This window comes from Cibotium barometz, chromosome 33 (assembly GCF_041138505.1).
Source record: "Cibotium barometz isolate CiBa-2024 chromosome 33, ASM4113850v1, whole genome shotgun sequence".
NCBI lineage: Eukaryota > Viridiplantae > Streptophyta > Polypodiopsida > Cyatheales > Cibotiaceae > Cibotium > Cibotium barometz.
Genome location: NC_141078.1, coordinates 47,448,059 through 47,472,999, shown reverse-complemented (window position 1 = coordinate 47,472,999; position 24,941 = coordinate 47,448,059). Strand labels below are relative to the sequence as shown.

General features: G+C 45.9%; 1 protein-coding gene across 1 annotated transcript in view; it reads right to left on the bottom strand.

The window, feature by feature from the left end:
- Positions 1-366: 366 nt before the first annotated feature.
- The window catches only part of SRD2 (snRNA activating complex family protein), a 117,358-nt gene continuing 92,783 nt past the window's right edge, over positions 367-24,941 (bottom strand). Inside the window, exons 8-10 of the mRNA XM_086773348.1 lie at positions 2,098-2,223; positions 1,637-1,834; positions 367-726 (exon numbers count right to left, since the gene is read on the bottom strand). Coding sequence (XP_086629474.1) covers positions 442-726; positions 1,637-1,834; positions 2,098-2,223 — 609 coding nt within the window. The 3' untranslated portion in view covers positions 367-441. The remainder of the gene's footprint in view (positions 727-1,636; positions 1,835-2,097; positions 2,224-24,941) is intronic.

The window sequence follows — 24,941 nt, the reverse complement described above, 5'->3', positions numbered from 1 at the left end:
TTTCCTTGGACAGTTCTGTATCACTTCATGGTGAGACTTCCATGGACAGTTTTGTATCACTCTACTGAAATAGTTTTGTTTTGTTTCTATTTTATTTACCATTATACACCATGGACATTATTGTATCACTTTGGTCTCATAGGCCCATTGGGCATTTAGTAGACGTTTTAATCTCTCTCTCTCTCTCTCTCTCTCTCTCTCTCTCTCTCTCTCCACACATATACCATGGATATCTTCCATCCACCTTAACTTAGGCTCTCTTTACACACACCATGTAAATTATCATGAAAGATTGGTGATAATTTTGAATCTATAGGTGAATTCATGACAGCCATGTTCAAGGCCCGGCCTATAATAAGATTTTATTTAAGGAACATGTATACTTTAATAACATGAAAATGCCTTGGAGTTTCATTGAAAGCATTAGTTGTTTGAGAGCTCTCATTCATGGTAATAATCATAAACTCTGAAATCACTGTACAGTAGGGTCCCATCTTGGGAGTAATGTAGCAAGTAGTAGCAGTAATCACAAAAATAGCAAGGGCTTTGTGGAGCCATCTTGTCATCAAATGTCACCTTCTTTGCTACATATATTTCACAAATTGTGCACTTCCTATGACGCACACGAAACTGAGAGCGTAACAAAGGGTACAAAAGTGCATTTTGAATATCCTCTTTGTGTATAAGTCGCATGTCTCTCACCACTACGTCATGTTTGCAATCACCCTGCAAAAACCCAAGGCATAAAAATATAGATAAATGTAAAGGATTTTCATAACTCAAAAGTAAAAATAGGTATGATATTTTGCATCAACCTTTACAGCCATCAACACCTATCTGTCCGGCTGGATGATGGTTAAAGATCAAATATTGCATGCACATGCACTCTACTAAACAGTTACAGCAACAAGTGAAATAGAGTCAAGATATGGTCCAGTGTGGAGTGGTCTCACCAAAAGCCAGCCTGGCTCGTGGCTCTAAGGTCTGCCCATGCATCAAGCAATGCCACAAGAGAAAGCAAGAGGAAGAAGAAAATAAAGAAAGGAAATTTTGAAGGTCTAAAAACTGTGATCCAGCAAGAGACATCCATCATGCCCAGTTGCACATACCAGAAAACACCAGAAAAATAACTACTAGCTACTTCAAAGTAGACATGTCTGGCTATTTGAATCTAGTGCTTGAGGATAGGGGAATAAAAGGTGATGCATATTCATGCAGTGCCACCAGGGTCCTGAAGTGTGCCCATGACGAAGGGGTATTTGAAACCAGTGCTCGAGGAGAGGGAATTAAAAGTTGATCCGTATGCACACACTGCCAACAGGGTCCTAAAGTGCACTCGTGACCAAAGGGTACCTCCTAAATATAACCTTGTATACTCTGGTCATAAGCCTGTGGAACAAATTCATCAGGATCAACATGTAAGTAGTGGAATAGCAGCATGTCATGCGATTGTAGCATGAGAGAGAGAGAGAGAGAGAGAGAGAGAGAGAGAGAGAGGAATTGGTGGGTAGGTTGAGGGGTGGGGGAGGGGGAGTCCGGACATTTTGGACTACATTAACCTAGCTCTTCATGAAAATACTAAAATCAGGAAATTTTAAAAAAATAATAATAAATTGAACATTCTTTTCTGTCTTACCTGATGACAGTAAACATATTGCATTCCTACACGACATTGAAGATCCAAGAACTGTGAAGATGCCATATCTGCAGCATAGGACGTGGAATAATTGTAATTGGTGCACATCTCCCCAACTGCTTGCTTATTCAACCAGTCTAGGATGGGGATACTGTAGTCGATGGCAGTTGGATCCCTTAAATCATTGTAGAATACGTTCTATCCAAAGTGCAAAAAGTTACACTTCAGTGAAGTAAAATTTGAGCAGAACACACCACCACTCATTGAGCTCATTTCAACTCCAAAGGACCGTAAGTACCCAATATGCATCATTGCCACATTGACACCAGTAAAAAGCAAGTTTGAAACAACAAAGAAATACCTCAATGTGGAAATAACCAGAAGGAACATGAGAGTACCCAATATGCATCATTGCCACATTGACACCAGTAAAAAGCAAGTTTGAAACAACAAAGAAATACCTCAATGTGGAAATAACCAGAAGGAACATGGGTGTGTGCTTTCCTCATAAGTTCGTCAGTAAGGCAGTAAATCTTGTCTCTCAAAGTCGTCAGCATCTGACTCCCCAAAACAAGAAAGGCTTGGGCCTGCATTGTTGAAAACCCCAAAAAACTCGTCTTTTAAGCTAGAACTCTGAAATCAACTCAGAATTTGGCACCCAGTGGATAGCTTTAAGGTAATTCTCAGAAAAGACCAATGCAGTTGTGTTTAGGACAAAACCTACCAAACATAAGAGTCGCCTATACTTTAGCTCCACTTTAACATAGAACTCTAGCAGAAAGCACGAAAAAAACCTGCTTCTTGGAAAGTAACATTCAGCCAATACAATTTCATGGTGCAATCAAAACTCCAAATATTTTATCTCCTTAACTTTAATAGGGCACATCATCAGATTCGACTCGTCCTTTTTCAAAATCAAATAATCAAAGTATTACGTCTTTTCCTAAATAAAAATTATTATGCACTAATTATCTCCTGGCTCAACTGATGCAATGTAACTGCCTATTGTTCCATGTAATCTCTCTCTCCCACTCATTGTACTTATTGCACACCCAGATTCAGCTTTTTAGTTCAGTACTTTTTCATTTTGTTGGGATGACAGAGGATACCCCACACAGGTACACTGATTTGTCTCATAGGCCGAGTTCGGTCTTTTGGAAGACGTTAATAAAATCTCTCTCTCTTCCCCTTCCTTGATCTCTCATGGCAACCGCATCGTCCATCTACATCTTGCTAGACTTCATACAGACGAGACATCGATGTCCCCAAACGAGCTTTACTCAAAGCTTCAGTCCTACAAAGAGCATTGCTTGAGGGTCACTAGGGATGGTTTGATCGAGAGGCCTAGTTATTTGCACAGAAACATATCCTATGCCATGAGGATTGCCACTGCTCAGATAAGGGTGTCATCACACCGCCTTTGGATGGAACATCTGTCGTCTGTCGAGCTGCTGAGAGAGGTGTGTGTGTGTGAGAGAGAGAGAGAGAGTTCCGTTGCCCAGCCCAGCTAGAGTACCCATGTGGTGCCCAGCCCAGTCTTCCACTTCGACTAGAAAGCCCTTGCCCAGCACAACGGCTCTATAAGTATTGTAATGAGTACCACTACTGCAAGTTCCACTCCAAGAACGGAGAATGCTCAGGTAAGTAATTAATTAAACTTGTGAGCTAACCAATGCAAGGCCACAACCAAAAAGTTGCTCATAGTCCACGATGACCACATAAAGAAGAAGAAATTGGCAAAAATTGTCGAATTGAAGCTTGTGCACACTGCATTTGCAAAAAATTGAGCCTTTTCTTAAAAATAGAGAAAATCATCAAATTGGAGCTCCGGCATCCACCAAATTTTAGGGCTTTTTCAAAATTGAGCCTCCTACAACAAATTGAAGCCTCTACACCCACACAGATTTGAAATCACATCAAATTGGAGCTTCTCCATTGCCATGGAAGGTCAAAGCATTTGCATTAGGGCATCATTGCCTTCTACAACAAAATCAGCATCGGCACTAGCATGGAAACGTCGTCAAAAGAGACTACTCTTCACAAACATACGTTCGAGGGTTCTTCCTTTCACAAATAGCTCACAAGAGCTTGGTAGTGGGCACCTAGGTGGCAGTTGGAGGTCGGCCAACCCTCCGTTCTAGATGTGCACACCCCAAGGAGTCACATCGGCATTGCCTTTGGGATTGTCTCAAGGGACAGCAGACTTTTTTTTCCATGGAAAAGATCCTTCAATTAGTTAAGGAAAAAACAGTCGCAATGGGCTACATACAAACTCGCCTCATTTAAGGGCGGGAATCAAATGATCATGAAGGGAAGAGATGCTTCTGCTCCGGCTGGCCACTCTGTGAGGAGAAGGCTATCTCATACAGGGGGAGGGGGGGGGGAACAACCACACACGTGGTCTGTAATGCCAAATGGGGTCACCTCCTCTATCTGTAAGGAATGGGCCGTGCCTCCAAAGTCGCAAGAAAGCTTCCCGCCGCTTCCGCATTTGGTCTAAACCTCCCTGTAACTTCCCCCACTAACCGCGGAGGGTGTGAATGATATCAAGCCATATGCTCCTGATGGTCTCCGCCGGCGGAGTGTGGGTACCCTCGATGGCCTCACTGCATCTAGCACACCAAATGTGCCAGGCTGCTATGCTACTGCAAATCTCCCATCTCTGGCATGAGCTTAGCCGCCAGTCGCCTGTAGGTGGGGCTGTGACTGGTACTACTGCAATACGATGGTGAGAGATCTGAAGGCCTAGCTCTCCCCCATCCTCCTCATAAGCCCTAACCACTCTAGCCTTTGTGGCCCAAGCGACAGTGCCCCATGTGATGATCCGGGTCGATGCCCAATCCATAGCAAAGATGCGGAGAATCCTCTGCCAAATCTGCCGAGCCTTCGGGCAATCCCAAAGGGAATGTCTTTGAGTCTCCTGGGGGTGGCCGCACCGCGGGCAAGCCATTGGTCAACCACCAATTGCTAGCCACGTACAAACCGCTAAACTCCTATGTGCCATTAACCAAAGAAAGAGGGTGATCTTTCTTGGCCGCAATCTGTCCCATGGTCTCTTCTAGAAATCTAAAAGAAAATGCTCTGAGAGGCCCTGAGACTGCCCATGTGCTGTTGTTGCCGGTGTGCCATCTATCTCGAGCCTCTGGATCCTGCGGCATAGCCGCGCAGTATATGCAAAGAAGGGGGCATCCAGAGTCTCCTCCCAATCTGCTGGATCATGCCAAGTCCACTCTCCCGGATCCCACTGAAGGCGCGTGAGAGGTCCGCACTCCCATATCCATAGCCGCCATAATCTCTCCCTGGCCACCTTGGCCGGTGTTGGATCAATATGCCATTCCCAAGCCCGAAAACCAATCACCCTCACCCTTTGCATGGTGTAGCCACTAAAATCCTCCAAGGGAAGCTCAGATCTCTCTAGTCTGCCATGGGATCTTCAAGCTCAGATCTCTCTAGTCTGCCATGGGATCCTATAACTATTTGGTCCTCCATGCTCTTTTCACATTTAGAACTCATGCCCGAACACACGGACAGGATGATGGACACATGGAAACAAGGTTTTCCTAAAGTTGGAATTGGAAAAAAGCACCTGTCTTGGTCAAAAAGCAAAAGTCAAACTTTGTTGACCAAAAAGCTAAGGGCACCGATGAAAAGAGGACATCGAAGTGGATCAAAAAGCTAAAAGCCGCTTTTGCAAAAAGCTGTTCTAGGGCCAAAAAGCAAGGCCCTAAAGATTCTAAAAGCATAAATCAAGAACTTTGACTATTATTAAAACAAAAGCAAAGAGGCAAAGCAAAAGCAAGAAAATAAAACAAAAGCCAAGTGGTAAAAGCAAAAGCAAAGCGTGGCAAAAGCAAGCACCCCTTTAAGTATATAAAGAAGCATGCACCCTCTTGGAGATTCATAGAAGTATTCGTGGAGATTTTTGAAGAAGATCTTGAGAAGAATCATTGTCATCATCACCTTCTCTTTTTGGCCGTCTAACTCCATCTTCATCAGCAACCACCCCCACGACACCCTTGCAGCGCCCTCCTCAGCCGTTGCTCTGCCACCCTACGCCTCTTCTCGGTGAACTCTGCCGCTGCTGCTGCCCGCCAGTTGTTGCGCCGCTGTTCTGTGCGCCTATCCAGCAGCGCCTCTGCCTGCACTTATAGCCGTCAGCAGCGCAGCGCCGCCATGTCAACGGCCACCTATTGCCTTTGCACAGAACCCCTAGTGCCACCTGCACTGTCCTTAGAGAAGCGCCACCCACAACTGCTTTTGCCAGCTTGTGTGCTCCGCCAACACTACAACAGCAGCACCGCCACCTGCAATATCAGCCACCAGACGCCGCCGCCTACGGTACAGCTATGCCACCCTGTACAGCACGTTGCTCCGCTGCCTATTTCCTGAAGATCAGTGCCTTGCACCACCTCTTCCTATCTCAGTCGTTGGCAGCCACACACTCAGTCACTGCCACCTTGGATTGTCTTTAGACTTGTCAGCATCCTCCACCTTGGTGATTGCCCTTTTTGAGACTCATTTCCATATTGGGTGCAAAGTTCTTGGGGGTATTTGTGAAACATCAGAATCCATTTCATATATTGGATATTGGTACTAGCCCGGTGTAAGACTCTTGTGGGTCATCCTCGTGGTGAGCTCGGCATCCGTTATCTTGTGCCCATCCACTCAGCCCAATCTCGACATCAACACTTTTCTTTGATATTGTATTCATTTGTGTATTGGTCCTAGCTTGAAAAAGCCTGTGGATTGTTCCTGAAATAAATTCTTGAAGAGGGAGCGGGGCATGTTCCCTGCTCAATGTGTACTATGTGAAATCCCCTATTCCCATCTCTCTCTCCCCTCTCTCTCTCTCTCTATCTTTATCTCTCGTACACATGGTTGCATCTGTCACTGCACGCTCTGTTGGGCTTATAGTGGTATTAGAGCCAGGTTTTCTCTTAAAGAAATCTTTTCTGGGGTGACAGAACCATGTCGAGAGTTGAGGGAGACCAAGAACCTCAAGAAGGGAGAAACTATGAAGCCAACCCAAAGCATCAAGGAGGGATCCAAGGTCGCCAATCCGTCTCTCATGAGACTGCAATCATGACATAAAATAAATATCGAGACTTTCAAAAGTTCAAAAAGTATCTTCAAGAAGAGTTTCTAGCTTGGACAGCCAAGAAGAAACAAGACTACAAAAGAGCTCAAATGTTCGAAGATTTTATCAAAGACTAGACCACTGAAGCCCAAGGTGTGGAAGTCGCCAAAGCATACTTACGAGGAAAAGGGATTACCTTTAGAGAAGAACCCAAAGTCACCCGATCCATCACACATGGAGGACAAAGAGAAGCTACCTCTAGGCCCGCTCTATCAAATGCAACCTCTTCATGCTTAGCAAAAGAGAAGAAAGCACTTCTTCTGAGCATTCGGAAGAAGCTTTTGTATTGGAGTACAGCTCGGCTATCCTTGGCTGGGAGGGTGGTGGTGGCAAATCAGGTGCTTTTAGCGACCATGTGGTACATTACGTCTTGCTGGATCTTCTCGAGCTCTTGTATCAGCCAGGTATAGAGGCTGATCAGGAACTTTCTTTGGTCTGGGCGGGATGGTCAGCCAACCCAGGCAAAGGTTGCTTGGGCAGTTATTACACTTTCGTTGGCCCAGGGAGGCTTGGGCATTATAGATCCAGTTGATCAGAGTAGAGCCTTATTGGGGAAGCTTATTATTCGGGGGCTGCTTCCAGGCGCTGAGCCTTCCAACGGCAAAGCGGACTTCAAGCCAGGAGAGAAAAGCGTAAAGTTTGATACTTTTTAAGGAAAGAGCGACACTAAGAAATCTCTATCCTTCATCAATCAGTTTGACGCCACCTTTGGAGGAGAGGACTTCTCCGAAAAGTCCAAACTCCACAGGGTCTGTATGCACTTGAAAGATGCCGCCTTGAATTGGTGGCTAAAGGTGGTTCAAGAAGGGACCGAGCCTACCTCATGGGCTGATTTCAAAACCATATTCAACAAGAAGTTCCTTCCCGCAACCTTTGAGGCAGATGTACAAAAGGAATTATATGAGGTAAAGCAAAAGGCAAGAGAAAGTGTGGCAACATATCTTAATAACTTTTCAGCCGTCTCATTGAAGTTTACCTCATATACTCCTATCACACAATTGATGAAAATGCGAAAGTTTGTCAATGGATTGCAACCAAAGCTTTATCAAGCAGTCTATATGATGGGACCTAAAACCTTGGAAGAAGCCCAAGACAAAGCCTTGTAAGCCGAAGCTCTATATATGCCTTGGATGGTGGACAAATCAAAGAATGAGAATCGAGACTCGTCCCAAAAGAAGAAGTTCAAAGGGTGATCTCAAGCAAGGAACGAGCCACAAGAAAAGAAGAACAAAAATAAGGATAAACTCCCATTGTACCAAAAGAAGCTATCCCGCAAGCAACTTGAGGATTATGTCAAAGAAGGTAAATGTTTCCAATGTGGAAAGAAAGGACACATGGCTGTAAAGTGTCCTAATAAACAAAACTAAGAAGCCAAACCGCCCCAAAGTAATGCATTAACTAAAGAACTTCAACATCAAGATGATACACCACTAGAGAGGAGGCAACTCTTCAAAGCTTGGGGCAAAGTGGCAAATTAACCAGTACTTATCCACTTCGATAGTATTACAGCAGGTGCCACTTTTGAAGGAATGTCAGCCGAGGTGACTCCTATTTTGGAAAAGCTTCGCTTACACATTGGAGACTATGTGGATCATGAGAACTTTGGTGTTGGCAAAGTTGGACATTGTGATGTGATTTTGGGTATGCCCTAGCATAAGAAGATAGACCCAGCCATTGATTGGGCTGGAAATAAGATTACGTTTGCTTTTAAAGACAAGAATGTAGCTTTTGATGTAGGAGTTGAGGGGAATTCCATTCCACTCATTAGTCATGTACAAGTTCCTAAAGCAATAAAGCAATCTATTTCCTCGTACTTGAATTATGTAAGAGATCCAAAGGAATCTGAGGGTGATAAGTCACTCTCAACTCTTGATCATGAAAGGAAAGATTTCCTAAAGAAGTATGAGGATTGTTTTGCAGATACTCTTCCAGGAGAGCTACCTCCAAAGAGACCGGAAGATCATAAGATTGACATCATGCCAGGAAGCTCACCTCCTAATAGACCTCCTTATCAAGTGAGTCAGGCTCAACAAGACAAGATTATGAAACAAGTGACCGAGCTTTTGGAAAAGGGTTTGATTCGACCTAGCTCATCACCTTTTTGCTCCACAGTCTTATTGGTTCTGAAAAAGGATGGTTCTTGGCGTATGTGTATTGATTACAGGGCTCTTAATAAGATCACTGTAAATAAAGAACAAGTTTCCTATTCCTAGGATTAATGATATCCGGAATAGATTAGATGGAGCCACTATTTTCAACAAGATTGACTTGAAGAGTGGATACCATTAAGTCAGGATTGTTCCAGAGCACTACTTGGGCCATATAGTGTACAAGGAAGGGGTCAGGTTGGACCCAGAAAAGGTCAAGGCTATTGTGGAATGGCCAGAGTTGACTAGTGTGCATACAGTTCGAAGTTTCCTTGGCTTATGCTCTTATTACAGGAAGTTCATCAAGTGGTTTGCTCTGGTAGCAAGTCCAATACATGATTTGACAAAGAAAGCCGTGGGATTTCGGTGGGCCAAAGCTGAAAAAGAATCCTTTGAAGCACTAAAGTTTTATGCTAGCAAAGGACCAATATAGATTATTCCAAATTTATCAAAACCATTTATGATAGAGTGTGATGCCTCAGGAGATTGCATTCGAGCAGTCTTGAACCAAGAAGGCCATGCCGTGGCCTATGAGAGTCGAAGACTTCAAGGAGCTGAAAAGACCGCACCCACATATGAAAAAGAATTGATGGCTATCATTCATGCCTTGAAGATTTGAAAGCACTATCTTATGGGTGTTGAGTTTATTATCAAGGCAGATCATCAAAGTCTTAGGTATTTTATGTCTCAATCTAAAATATCAGAAAAGCATATAAGATGGGCTAGCTATTTGGCCCAATTTCATTTGTAGATTATACGTACTCTTCTATCTCGAAGACCCATGACCCATGCAGTTTCCATGGGATATCATTTGGCCTTCACTATGATGAAAGATCTTTATGCTCTAGATGAAGATTTCAAGGACATTTGGGACAGGTTACAGAATGGAGACTTGGTGACTTCTTATGTCATCAAGGAAGGGTTTCTTATGATGCAAACCGTTTATGTGTGACCAAGGACTGGAGACCAACAGTAATGGAAGAATGCCATGCCCCACCTTATATGGGACATAGAGGTATCATGACAACAACTCAAGCCTTGGAAAGTTATTTCTTTTGGTCTAGCATGAGAAGGTATATTCAGCAATATGTTCAAGAATGTTTCGTTTGTCAGAAGGTCAAGTTTGATCGACAAAAACCCGCAGGATTGTTACAACCTTTGCCAATTCCAAACATTCCATGGAAAAGTATTGCTATAGATCTCATCTTTGGATTGCCAAAAACACGATTTGGGAATGATGGAATATAGACTATTATTGACAGGTTTAGTAAGCAAGCCCACTTCATTCCAGTGAAGAAGACCATCTGTGCAGATCATTGGCAAGATTGTTTATTCAACAGATTTTTAAGCATCATGGAATACCCAAATCCATTGTAGGGGATAGAGATCCTCACACTACTAGTTTCTTTTGGAGAGCACTTTTTGACAACATGGAGACAAAGTTGAGTTTTTCTTCGGCTTATCATCCTCAAACAGACGGGCAAAGTGAGATTGCAAACCTCACTATTTTGGATATGCTAAAGTGTTATGCTCTCGAAGCAAAGGATCACTCGGAGAAGTACTTGCCATTTGTTGAGTTTGCCTATAATAACATTGTTCATTCTTCAAGAAACAAAGCTCATTTTGAGATTATTTATGGCAAACCATTGTTGTTGCCTATTTTTGAAGACCTAAACAGGGTTAGGGTTAGGGTTTACAGAAAGAAAACAAGCATAGAAAACCAGCAGGGAGTGAACACGACTGCTGTAGATATCTCAATAATAATAAAATGTAAAGTACAAGCCACATGATAGTGACCCCTAAAGGATAAGTGTTCACATGACCGGCCATAAATGTGCCGGGTGGACCAAAACACTTATAAACTGCATATAAGTGAAAATGAACTAAACTGGGGGAAAAAACCTCCACTAACTGAAGTAAAAAGTGCCCCAGTAACCTACTGATGATCACTAGCACTCCTCTGGGTGCATACACAGCATAAAACCCAACAAACCCCCCTGGAGTGATATGTGATCACTGTACATCATCCACCAAAAGGAAACAAATTCAAAGCATTGCGGAATGCTTCAAATTTCGGACGTGGTAATGCCTTGGTGAAGATGTCTGCCACATTCTGATCTGTAGGACAGTAGATCAGACTGATATCTCCTGCCTGGAGTCTCTCCCGAACAAAATGATAGTGAATCTCAATGTGTTTCGTGCGAGCATGAAACACAGGATTCCTGGCCACAGCAATGGCACTCTGACTATCAGTATAGATAGGTGTAGGCTCCTCCACTGAAATATCCATATCAGTCATAAGACGACGCAGCCAAACACACTCAACAGTAGTAGTGTAGGCTGCTCTGTACTCTGCCTCACAAGATGAAGTGGCCACTGTGGTCTGTTTCTTGCTTAGCCAAGAAATGCATGAAGCGCCAAGGAAGAAACAATTCCCACTAGTGGAATGTCTGGTATCAAAATCACCAGCCCAATCTGAATCACTGTAAGCATGTAGCTGCATGTCACCCCCCTCAGGATAAAGCAACCCAAGAGACAAGGTACCCTGCAAATAACGGAATACACGCTTCACAGCTTGCCAATGTGACAACCGTGGGCTGTGCATGAATCTGCTCAACTGAGAGACTGCATACTGAATATCTGGCCTTGTATTACACAAGTATATGAGGCACCCAACAGCCTGAGCATATGTAGTAGCATCAAAGGAAACACTGTCATCTTGTAGTGACAGTTTCATCCCAGGCTCCATAGGAGTACTAATAGGTTTGCAATCCTGAAATTTAAACTTCTCCAGAAGTTTAGCAACATAACGTGATTGCAACAACCCAATGCCTCTGTTATCCTGCACAAACTGTATGCCCAAATAGTAATGTACAAGGCCCAAGTCAGACATGTCAAATGTCTATTGCAGTATCTCTTTAAATGCTGCAATTTTGTCATCTGATCCCATGAGCAAGAGATCATCCACATAAAGACTGATGACCAGCAGATCTGTCTCTTCTTTCTTCACATACAAAGTGGTCTCTGATGGACTGTTCACAAATCCCTGAGTGAGTAGAAACGCATCTATTTTTGCATACCAAGCTCGTGGAGCTTGTTTCAAACCATACAAGGCCTTTTTCAGCCTGCATACTTTCCCCTCATGACCATGTTCTGCAAATCCCATGGGCTGAAAAACATAAACTTCCTCCTCGAGGTCCCCATGTAGGAATGCAGTCTTTATGTCCAACTGGTGAACAACCCAACCACGATGTGCAGCCAATGCAATGACACACCTAAGTGTCGACATACGGGATGTAGGAGCAAATGTCTCCTCATAATCAATGCCCTTCTTCTGTGCATAGCCCTTTGCAACTAGACGGGCTTTGTTCCTGTCAATGGATCCATCTGCATGTCTTTTCAACTTGTAGACCCATTTAGTACCAATGGCTTTCTTGCCTTTGGGCAGATCAACCAAATCCCATGTTTGATTCTTTTTAATAGAATCAATCTCATCCTGCATGGCTTTGTTCCAATGCACATTATCTCGTGCATCCACAAATGAATCAGGCTCATCATCATCCTGTAAACTGGCTGCCATAACCAGATTCAAATCTATGATGTGTGCATGCTCATTGGTCCTTGTCTCCCTACGAGTACGACCAGCAAGAGGACCCTCTAAATGGCTGTCCTGTAGTGTCCTCAAATACCATCTAGGTATATGTCTGACCTGTGGTGCCTGCTGTCCCATATTTGGTTCAGATTCTGGCTCATTTGGCTGCTGAATTTCTGCACCACCTACATCATTTGCTGGCTGTCCATTACCCTCATGAGTTGGATCACCAACTGTGGAATGAAACTCCATGGGTAGAAGACCTTCAAATACATCATTTTCAGCCTGATTTGGCTCATAACCAGCCATGGATAATTCTGATTTTTCATCAAAAATCACATCCCGGCTGATAAATATCTTCCTGGATAGTGGGTCATATAACCTGTAGCCCTTGCTCTCACGGCTATACCCAACAAAAATGCATTTTGTGGCTTTATCATCAAGCTTCCTCCTCAACTCTTTGGGTATGTGTGCATATGCAAGGCACCCAAAGATACGAAAATGCGATACAGAAGGCTTGCGGCCATGCCAAGCCTCAAAAGGAGTAATAGAAACCAATGCCTTTGTGGGACATCGATTCAAAATATGACAAGCACACATTACTGCTTCCACCCAAAAGATATGTGGTAGTCTTTTTGCCTTTAGCATACATCTGGCCATCTCCATGAGTGACCGATTTTTCCTTTCTGCGACCCCATTCTGCTGTGGAGTGTAAGGAGTAGTATACTGATGTTTTATACCTCTACTCCCAAGAAAAGAATTCAGCACATGTGACATATATTCCCCCCCTCGGTCAGAACGGAGAGTCTTCACCTTGCATCCAGACTCTGTCTCAGCAAGTGCTATAAAGGCCAAAAATGCATCATATACCTGTGATTTCTGTGTCAAAGGATAGACCCAGCATATACGAGAGAAGTCATCAATAAATGTTGCAAAATAAAAGCAACCACCTAATGACTTCGTCTGCATGGGACCACAAAGATCACTGTGTATAAGTTGCAACTTTGCAGTTGCTCTTAGAGCCTGATCACGTGGGAAGGAAAACCTGTGCATTTTTCCCAAAATACATCCTTCACAAATGTGATCTGGAGGCTTCTCCATGAGAGGTAGATCTGTAAACATATTATGTCGCTGCATAAGCATAAGACTACCAAAATTTACATGCCCCATGCGAGCATGCCATAACTCCGCATCAACCATAGCTGGAGTAAGAGTGAATGCATGATAAGCAGACTGATCCACTGGCTGAAATGCATCCAACTCATAAAGTCCATGACATAATGTACCAGTAAGCATCAAGGTCAAGGCATTTGCTTTGTCTCTGACCATGCATTTATCATCATCAAAGTGGACTTGCATTCCACAATGTGCTAAAGAAGAAATGGACAACAAATTCTTCTTTATCCCTGGTACATATAAGGCATCTGTAAGGCGGAGAATGGAGCCATCAATGGCTGTAAGCTGAATCTCCCCAATGCCACACACTGGATATGAAGCATTGTTGGCACACTGAACAGTTTTGCCAACGGGGGCAGGGCCAACATGACTAAACAAATCCCTGCGAGATGTGATATGCTTTGAGGCACCACTATCAAAATACCAAGTACATGCATGCTCTGTCATACTGAGTGCCTGTGAAGACCAAGAGGCATCATAGCTGCATGTATAGAAACAGTAATCCCTGTCCTCAACAAAAGAAGCAGTCTCTGGAGGAGCTTTAGGAGCATCATTAACAGACATCCCAGCTTCCTTTGCCTTCTCTTTGGCAATCCTCTTCCTACATTCCGTGATGTAGTGACCTGGCTTCTTACAGTAATGACATTTTCCCTTCTTCTTGGGCTGTCCATTACTTTTCTTGGTATCCTGTGAAGAACCACCATCACCTGAATTTTGATTTGCACTCTTTGGCTGAGATTTCCCTTTCCCCTTTTGACCTGTAGTAAATGCTTGTTCAGCATTTGTGTTCATATTCATATTCTTCCTCATTTGCTCCTCTTGTAGTAAGAGAGCAACAAGTTCCTGATACTTGAGGGGTTCAACAGCATTCCTCATGCTGAGGTTCAAAGAGGTATGGAAAGCCAAGTAAGATCTTGGCAAAGAGTGCAAAATGGTGGACACAAGCTGTGTCTCAGGAATAATCTCATCCACATTGATGAGTTGCTCTCTCAAATCCTGCAGCTTGTTTAAGTGGCTCGACATATCATCTCCTTCATTCATTTTCTGATTTTCCAGCTCTCTTTTCAAAAATGAGATCCTAGCCTCATTACGAGCAGCATACATCTGCTCCAAAGTCACCCATGCATTCTGTGAAGAGCCAGCTGACCGAATATGAGGTATAATGGACCTCTGAACTGACAATGCAATGAGTGACAATGCTTGTGCATCCCTGGCATCCCATGTCTTTTGAGCATTTGTTCTCTGAACAGGCAATGGCTGTCCTGGAGCCTGTACCTGTTGTCCTCGTCCACGAGCACCCCCTTGAGGAGGAGTCTCTGGAGCCAATGGACCTGGACGTGGTTCATCACCACTAACAAAATCCCAAAGACCTTTTGCCACAAGCACATTTTTCAGCATAAAACTCCACAAGGAGTAGTTCGTGCCATCCAATTTGTCTTCCTTAGACAAATATGTGAATACATCACTTTGCTGTTGATTTGCCATTATGCTTTACGCACAATGTTGTACCTGTTTACCAAAAAACCCAAAAGCAAAAAAACCCTGATAACAACTGTACTCCACTGAATACAGTTTACCCAAATCTGCCTGCACTCTCAATCCTCTGAATGTGCAGCTTAATGCACCAATGACTGAGTAGGACAGCAAATGGCGTACACAATGCCAAAATGCCCCAAAAATGCCCAAATTTGCTGCACCCAAACTGTGCTAAAATCTGTATATTTTCTTGCTAGAAAATCTGCCTTTTGTGCCTGTATTTTTCTTGATAGAAAAACTGCTTGGTGTGCCTGTGTATTTTTCACAGATAAAAATAAGAATGCCCAGTATTCAAAATGTGTAATGCTTACCACTTCTGTATTGTGCAGGTACTCAGCAAATCAGTCGAGGTGCTGTTCTGAAGCATGTACGAAAGCAGTAGACTAAGTTTAATGTTGACGTTGCAGGTTCTGTTCGACTGTACTGTGCAGGTACGGAGCAGGTACTGTCCTGCGCAGATTTGTACATAGGCGCAGACTTCGAAGAAGGTTTCGACTTGCACAAAAGGTGGCGCACAGTTGTACTATTGGCACTGAAGGCGTAGGCGTACGGTGGCTTGACAGACTGCAGGTACGGAGCAGGAACACCAAATACACAGCAGGTACACGTCAGCTTCAGTCGAGCTGTATGCAGGTACAAGCGTACGTAGCAGGTACAACAGCACTGATGACAGGCGCAGTTTTTCGAATCTGATGCACGTGCGCTGAATTTGTAGGCGTCCGGTGGCTGGTACACGTGCGCTGAAGGCGGCGCACTGTACCCGACTGAAGGACACTTATAGTCGTTGTAGGCGGCGTACTGTAGTACCCGACTGAAGGCGGCTGATTATGGGCAGCAGGCGTAGATGTTAGCTGATGGCGCACAGGTGGTGACTTCGATTGACTGTACGGGCTGGTACAGCTGTACGGGCTGCAGCAACACAGAGCTTCAATGCTCTGCTAAAGGCGACGCTTGATGTGTACGGGCAGGTAGTGTAGAGCTTCAAAAGCTCTGATACCAATTGAAGACCTAAACAGGGTTAGGGTTAGGGTTTACAGAAAGAAAACAAGCATAGAAAACCAGCAGGGAGTGAACACGACTGCTGTAGATATCTCAATAATAATAAAATGTAAAGTACAAGCCACATGATAGTGACCCCTAAAGGATAAGTGTTCACATGACCGGCCATAAATGTGCCGGGTGGACCAAAACACTTATAAACTGCATATAAGTGAAAATGAACTAAACTGGGGGAAAAAACCTCCACTAACTGAAGTAAAAAGTGCCCCAGTAACCTACTGATGATCACTAGCACTCCTCTGGGTGCATACACAGCATAAAACCCAACAATTTTGAAGACCAAGGAAGAGATCTTTTATGCGGACGAGTTTGTTCAAGATTTGGATACGGCCTTTGCACAAGTTCAGAAGGCTATTGGGACATCTCAAGCCAAGCAAAAGAAAGCTGCAGATAAGCACAGAAGGAAGGTCACTTTTGAAGAAGGGGATTGGGTGTTATTGCGATTTAAAAAGGCAAGACTTAGATAGTCAAAAGCTAAGGAGCTCAAAGAACCCAAGCTTGCCTGCAGATATTATGGACCTTTTCAGGTTACCAAGAAGATCAATGATGTATGTTATCATTTGGACTTTCCAAATCATTGGAGGATACATAATGCTTTTCATGTCAGTTTATTGAAGCCCTATACAGGACTACCCCCAAAGGAGCCTGTATTGGAGGATTCACCAGAAGTGGACTATTCGCCTATGGATGCGAAATGGATGCCAGAAGAGTACTTCAAGGACTACCTAGATATTCTTCGGGCTTATGAGGAAACAATTGGTCCAAATATAATTGAAGTACAGGCTTGAAACGTCTTGTGATCAAGACAGATTTAAGAGGGAGGGATTGTAGCCCTAGCCCTCTTCATTGTAATATTTATACTGAAATGGAATTGATCATTATATTGCTTATGTAATGGTCTTGATTGGATATGCTCTAGCTTGGGTGGCAATGATGCCAGAAAGCCCGAGCAAGATTTGTATATGGGAGGCAACAATGCTAGAAGACCCATTGGATGGCAACGACGCCAGATATATTGGACATTCGCAGTCGGGCGGTCATTGCGACTAGACAGCCCAGATGACTACTGGATTTCGTAGTCGGGCAATCATTGCAACCAGATGGCCCATATGACTATATTGGATTTCATAGTCGGGTAGTCAATGCGACCAGATGGCCCATATGACTATTGATGAACTCTCGGGTGGTCATAGTGACCAGATGGCCTTGAGTGAAGACTGAGCGGTCCTAGTGACCAAATGGCTCAGCACGGTTTCGATAAAACCAGACACGATAATCCATGAACAAGAGGATCATTACTTGTGCATTGCATATTGATTTATGTGTGAATTTCTTTGACTTTGTGTATTGTTTTTGATGTATGGAAAATGCTTGAATTTATGGCATGTGATAGTCCACTGGGCTCCAGACTACCTGGCCAATACCTCGAATACCCAGTAGACGCAAATGGTGCATACTTGTTTGTTGACTAGCTTGTGTCTAGTTTTTGCAGAAGGTGAGTATGCATTTATTATATCTAACCCTGTTATAGGCTATGAAGAATATGTACCATCAAGAACAAGGACATCGGTCAAACAAAGGCATAAAGATGTTGCCAGCGGTGCAAGAGCACTAGATGGGGCTAGTACCACGATCATATGCATGCTAGAGTTGAAGACAATTGTGATGTAAGAAAGAGGAGATGTAACTATTTGGTCCTCCATGCACTTTTCACATGAGAAAACTCATGCGCGGACACATGGACAAGATGATTGCCACATGGAAACAGGGTTCCTAAAGTTGGAATTGCAAAAAACCACCCATCTTAGTCAAAAAGCAAGAAAAAGCAAAAGTCAAACTTTGTTGACCAAAAAGCTGAGGGCACCGATGGAAAGAGGACATCGAATTGGATCAAAAAGCTAAAAACCGCTTTTGCAAAAAGCTGCTCCAAGGCCAAAAAGCAAGGCCTTGAACATTCTAAAAGCATAAATCAAGAACTTTGACTATTATTAAAACAAAAGCAAGGAGGCAAAGCAAAAGCAAGAAAATAAAACAGAAGCAAAGTCGTAATAAAAGAAAAAGCAAAGCGTGGCAAAAGCAGGCACCCCTTCAAGTATATAAAGAAGCATGCACCGTCTTGGAGATTCAAAGAAGTATTCATGGAGATTTTTGAAGAAGATCTTGAGAAGAATCATCGTTCGTCATCATCACCTTCTCTTTTTGGCCGTCTAACCACCATCTTCATCAGCAACCACCTCCACGACACCCTTGCAACGTCCTCCTCGGCTGATGCTCCACCACCTTGCGCCTCTACTCGGTTGACTCTGCCGCCGCCCGCCAGTTGTTGCGCCACTATTCTGTGCACCTATCCAGCAACGCTTCCGCTTGCACTTGTAGCCGTCAGCAGCGCAGCGCCGCCATGGCAACCACCACCTGTTGCCTTTGCGCAGAACCCCTAGTGCTGCCTACATTGTCCTCAGAGAAGCGCCGCCCATAGCCGCTTCTGCCAGCCTGTGTGCAGCACCAGTGCTACAACAACACCGCCGCCACCTGCAATATCAGCCACCCAACGCCACTGCCTGCGGTAGAGCTACGCCACCCTGTACAGCACGTTGCTCTGCCGCCTATTGCCTGAAGATCACTGCCTTGCACCACCTCTTCCTATCTTTCAATCGTTAGCAGCCACACACTCAGCCTGCCACCTTGGATTGTCTTTAGACTTGTCAGCATCCTCCACCTTGGTGATTGCCCTTTTTGAGACTCATTTCCATCTCGGGTGCAAAGTTCTTGGGGGTATTTGTGAAACATCAGAATCCAATTCATATATATGAAATTGATACTAGCCCAGTGTAAGACTCTTGTGGATCATTCTCGTGGTGAGCTCGGCATCAGTTATCTTGTGCCTCAACATCGACTCAGCCCGATCTCGACATCAACACTTTTGTTTGATATTGTAGTCATTGGTGTATTGGTCTTGGTTTGGGAAAGCTCGTGGATTGTTCCTGAAATAAATTCCTGAAGAGGGGGCGCAGCCTGTTCCCCGCTCAACATGTACTGTGTGAAATCCCCTATTCCCATCTCTCTCCCCTTTCTCTCTCTCTATCTTTATGTCTCGTACACGTCGTTGCATTTGTCACTACACGCTCCGTTGGGCTTACAAATCTAATAGAGAAAGTGAGCAGACTACTGTCCTCATCTGCTCCATGGACAGCCACTAGGATATCGTGTCTGGTAAACACACCTAGCGACATTGGAGGAGTCGGGTTTGGGGGAGTCAGCCACTCCTCAGGGATAGCTTAGTCGATGTCGATGCTAAGCCTATCTCTACCCCGGATACCTGTCAAGCCTCTCTCCTCCACCTCCGGGGGTAACTGCCTGTGGGCGATCCAATCTCCAAGAGACCTCACTAGTCCCATGCTCAAGGCGCTCCAAGAAACGTGCGGTCGGGCCCCTAGCATGTGGCCACTGGGTAAACGGGTCAGGGGGGGTCCAGAACAAAGGTTGCGGAAGCTGCTCCTCGCTATCAGTCTAAGGGCAAGCCTAAGGTGCTCCCAAGCACGAAGTAAGCTGGCTGCAAATCTGTCCTCAAAAGCCAGGCTAAAACCATGGGCTCGCATCGTGGTGGCCACGCAACCTGTGAATATACCGTCTCTCCTCCTATGGGAGCCAGCTATCTTTAAGAAATCCCCTATGACTCATCGCCTGCCGGAGTCGAGAAATAGACCCTGGCATGATACATGTACTCCACCTCCTCTCCTCTATGGATCTAGCCTCCGTGTGAGTGGCAGCAAGCGGACTCCCGATCCATTGGATGTCCGGGGACCTCTCCTAAAGCCATTGTAAAGAGGCAAGACTCCTCAAACTCCTCTCATGTTCCCGGAAACCCTCTAATCGGCTCTGGGCCGCCTCCTGCAAGAAACAACTGATCTCCCCTAAGCCCTCATCCAATGTGCACGCAGCAGAGCCTAGAAGAAAATCCAATCCCACCCATATCTGCTCTATCCTACAGCAAATCTCAAGGTCCTGAATGAGGTTGTCTGGAATCCTCAAGCTCACATGCATGTCATGCCTCCAGGGGTCCTCTAAGGACAAAATAACCGGGGCGTAGTCAAAAAATGAAGTGCCTGCCAAAATACCAATCATACCCCCTCGGCTGCAAGCCCACTCATCAACATAAAATCTGTCAAGTCTAGAGAGATTGGGACCCGTGCTCCTCCTATCCGATCTCGAGAAGCAAAGGTTCCCATGGCTACGCCCAAACTCTGGAAGATGCGAAGGGTCCTGTCCCTTTGAGTGCAAGAATCATCTCCTCCCAGGCTGAGTACTCTGCTCCTGAAACTGTGGCCGTGCCACCCCCAAGTTTGTCCTCTGCTGCCTCTATCATGTTAAAGTCACCACCCAAGCACCAAAAGTCAGCCCGAGGGAGGGCGTGCCGTACTGAGCTCCAAAAGAGGGCTCTACCTGCAGTAGCGTTTGGAAGGTAAACGTTGAGGAAGCCAACGCTATCCTCTCCAATAGTAATGGTAATCCCCTGCACACGCCCCGGGACAATAACTCCTGAGCCACTCACTGCCGATAGCAACTGCTCACTCACTGCCAAATATACACACCCCTCCCTGCGTCCCTGAGGGGCCAAAGGATGGGGACCAAAAAGTGTGACTCTTGCCTGGAAGAATCTTCCCGCATCTGTGGAGCTCCCCTCTGAAAGCACTGAGGCCCCCCTAAACCCTGAATGTTCCATGAAACAATCCGCATATCAATCTCGGTGTGATGTGGCACTAACTGAACTGCCCTCCACTCGAAGAGTCTTGGGTGAGGGTTTAGACGGGGAATAATCACAATCCGTGCGCCACTCTGTACGAGCACGCACATATGCATGCTCCGGACTCCATCGATCACAGTAGAGGTATCTGTAAGAGGGGGGAAGAGGTACCATAGCAGAAGTATGCATGAACACAAAAAGCAGCACCTCCAGACTGGAGACTACCAACTCCCCGTCCTGGCCTCGATGGGTTGAACCTCCAAGCTCCATTCAAGCCAAAGGCCAAAAATGGGTGAGAATGTCGGTGATGAAAAGATCGTGGAGATGGTGGGAGAGCTCAACTGCCTGACCCCGAATGGCAACTGCCACCAACTCAGGATCCCACTTTGTCCCCGGGGCTGCACTGAAGGGGAAAGAGAAGATCATCGTGCCATTATCTAGCGTACAGGGCCTAGAGTGGTGAAAAACCACACAAACCTGAACAGGGGCTCCTGTCTCCTCAAACATGTCGATCCCTTCCGTCGACAAACACTAGAAAAAACTATAGTCCACAGACTGTCCCAGGATCCTGCTGCTGTGAGGGATCCATCGCAGAGGAAAGCTGAGGGGAGGGACCCGTCGGGGACTCAGAGAGGTCGGCCAACCTCTCAAAACACTGTGGCTCGGGGGGATCTTGACAGGGGATCGACCACCATATTGGTGGGGCCCGAGGGACCCACTCTGGGACTGGAGAGGGCGCATCACCAGGGGAAAAAATGTTGAGATAAATGCTCGTACCGGTTCTCTGACAGAACCGAATCCTCCTGAGATCTACCAGCCTCACACGCACCACGGTGGTGCTCGGCAATGGTGGTCGTCTGGCGGCCCAGGTGTGGTCCAACCAACCGCCACTCTGGGTCACCCGAAGTTGAGGCCTGGTGCTCTGCTGCCTGAGGGCTTGCCTCTCTCTCTACCCCCTGGTGAGAGCTTGCTTCCCAGGCCTTCAGAAGGAGTACCTTCCTCTTCTCCCAGTAATTGGTGGTGCCTTCAGGAGAGTGATGAAGTCCCCATCACTAGGATGCCCGAAACCCTAGCCAATGGGTCAGACATTGGATCGAAGCCATGCTACCACCGTGAAAAGAAGGCTTGCGCCATATGGAGTGTAAGGGAACTCAGCTGCATGACTCGGTCCGATGCAGATGGCGAGTTGAACTCCACCTAGTAGTATCCACACCCCAGAGGGTGAATATCAGTGATCTTTGCAGGTTCGCCAATGAGGCTTGCCTAAAAAGGATCCCTGAGCTGTCCACGTGCAGGGCGGCTACCAACAATTTTGCAGACCAGGGTGGAGGCCTCAAGTGAGGCAACAATCATGGAAAGAACCTGTAGATCCGCTTCGGACAAGGTAATGCAAGCAACGGTGGCTTTGGTCACGAATGACGGAGCGGCTGCCATGGAGTCCTCCTGAGGGTGAAGACCAGAATAGGCCAAAGCTAGCCAAATAAAGCTGAAAACCCCAGAAGCCAGAAAGCGCCAACCTACACAGGAGTAGAGAGAGGAGAGGGATAGGGAAACAAAGAGGAGGATGGAAAGAAAAGGGAAGGGGCGGGGGGGGGGGGGAGGGATGATGCGGGCAGCGAAGCTATGAATGGAGGGGGAGGGAGGGGAAGGACGGGCACACAACGGGTGGGGGAGAGAGGGCGCAAGCAAGAGGGGGGGAGCTTGCGTGACTGATTTATCCAAGGGGCAGCAGACTTGGTTGAGCATCCTCCGTATCTTCACGATGGACCAAGCATCTGTCCGCATCATCACATGGGGTCTGGTAGCCTGGGCTTCTAAGTCAGCACCGGCCCTAGCATATGAGGAGACGGCACAGGACCTCGCCCTTCTCCTCTCACCACAATATCATGACAACCCCACTATCAGCAGCCCCGGTAGGGAGGAGGACCACATGCCCCTGTCAGAGGTGGGAGATCATCAACAGTATAACAACATGGCACATTTGGCATGTTCAATGCAGCAAGGCCATAGAGGGCGCCACCCGTTGAGTCCATCCAAAAGCACATGGACATACATCATACACACCCACTGTGGCCAATGGGAGAAGTCGTGATGCGGCTCTAAGCGTATGCGGAAGCATCGAGAGGATTATTTGCGAATTTCGAGGAACAATCCTTACCACAGCATAAGAGACAACGAGGTTACTTGGCATTAAAAGCCACCTGTCTGACTCCCCCCCCCCACCCAATCGTAGGAGATAGAGTTCCTCCGAGATCAGCGAGCCTGTGCGAGGAAGAGCCCCTCTCTATCCCCAATTGTTCTTCTTGTCTCCCTTGATTGAGACTGGATCATATACTTAGCCATTTTCCGGCTGTATTTTTTCTAACTAATGGAAGGATCTTTTCTTCAAAAAAAAAACATTGACTTCCCGAACTAGTGTTGCCTAGGGCTGTTCTTGCTTGAGCTCCGCAAACACAGGGACACTTTCTTGAGAGAGCTTCGGCCCCAGCAACCCCGACCCCTCCCTCGCCAACCAACCATCACCAGTTTCTTCTGGACTTAGGAGGTGGAGGACACCCATACTGTGGATCGTATGGACCCACCTCGGGCTTCTCCGGACCCACCTCGCTTGAGAGGAGTTACCTCGGACCCGGCCTGCGCATTCTAGTGTGCCCCACGCCCCTGGCCCCCGGACGTTGGCCATAATCCCCTCATCAGCTCCAGATCCAAGACATGCTCCACTGCCATCGAGCTACCTTTCCACATGACGTAGCTAAGGGAGACCTCTCAGCCATACTCACTAGCCCCATGCTTAATATTTTGGAGAGTGGTATACCATCTATTGGCGGCTGATGCTCCTCTCATGTTCCATATTCTTGGTATTCCATGATGAGATTCCATGGACAGTTTTGTATCACCCCAATAAGATAGATAGCTATGTTTTGTTTCTATTTTATTTTCCATTCCATGATGAGATGTGACATGGACATTACTGCATCACTTTGGTCTCACAGGCCCATTGGGACTTGTGTAGACTCTCTCTCTCTCTCTTGATGTATTGTGGGGCTAGATACTTAGTTCTTTCTTTTCTTTTCCAGACAGTGTATCAGATGTCACATGGTTGTAACTTTGGTCTCATAGGTCACTTTGGCCTTTTGAAGACGTTAATATAACATTTCATTTCATCTCTCTCTCTCTCTCTCTCTCTCTCTCTCTCTCTCTCTCTCGTATGATTCGCAGCAAACCATCAGTCCAACACCAGATTATCCAAGCAGAGTTTGCTGCAGCCCCGATGGTAGTGGATACACTCTTCCAGACAGTCACATACCTCCATCGCATCAGTCACATGGATCCCCACAAGTACCCAAGGCTTGCCCTGGAGTCCTCAAGACAGCTAGCGCTTGAGGGCCACTTTGGAGTATGGTATGCACTAGTTTCCAGTTGGTTCTCAGTATACGGGCTCCGCATGGACCGCCTACCCCCCCTTCAGTACAGTTTCCACTCCCTTTTATCTGGCTCTCTCACGAGGATACCAACCGGGTTATCCGGTTAGATCTTCTCAACCTCTACACCCATTGCACATGGATCACACCTCCGGAGCTCCCCACGAAGATGCACTTCTACATAGATCACTTCCTCACACTCACTGAGGCTGGATTCATCCAACAGCCGGGTAATTTGAGTGTTCACATGTCCCATGCCATGTGGATTGCGATTGGCCAGATACGGGTTTTATCCCACCACCTCAGAGTGGAGACAGGTAGAGCTAAGCACATCTTCAGAGCCGAGAAGCTCATACAGAGAGGAGAGGATCGGCCGATTATGCCACAAAGACATTGAAACAGAGGAGCATTCCATATGTCGCTGCCCAATATACTATGAGATCCGCGGGAGGTTTCATTGTCTATTTCGTGAGGGATTTGGTCCACTCTCCAAGA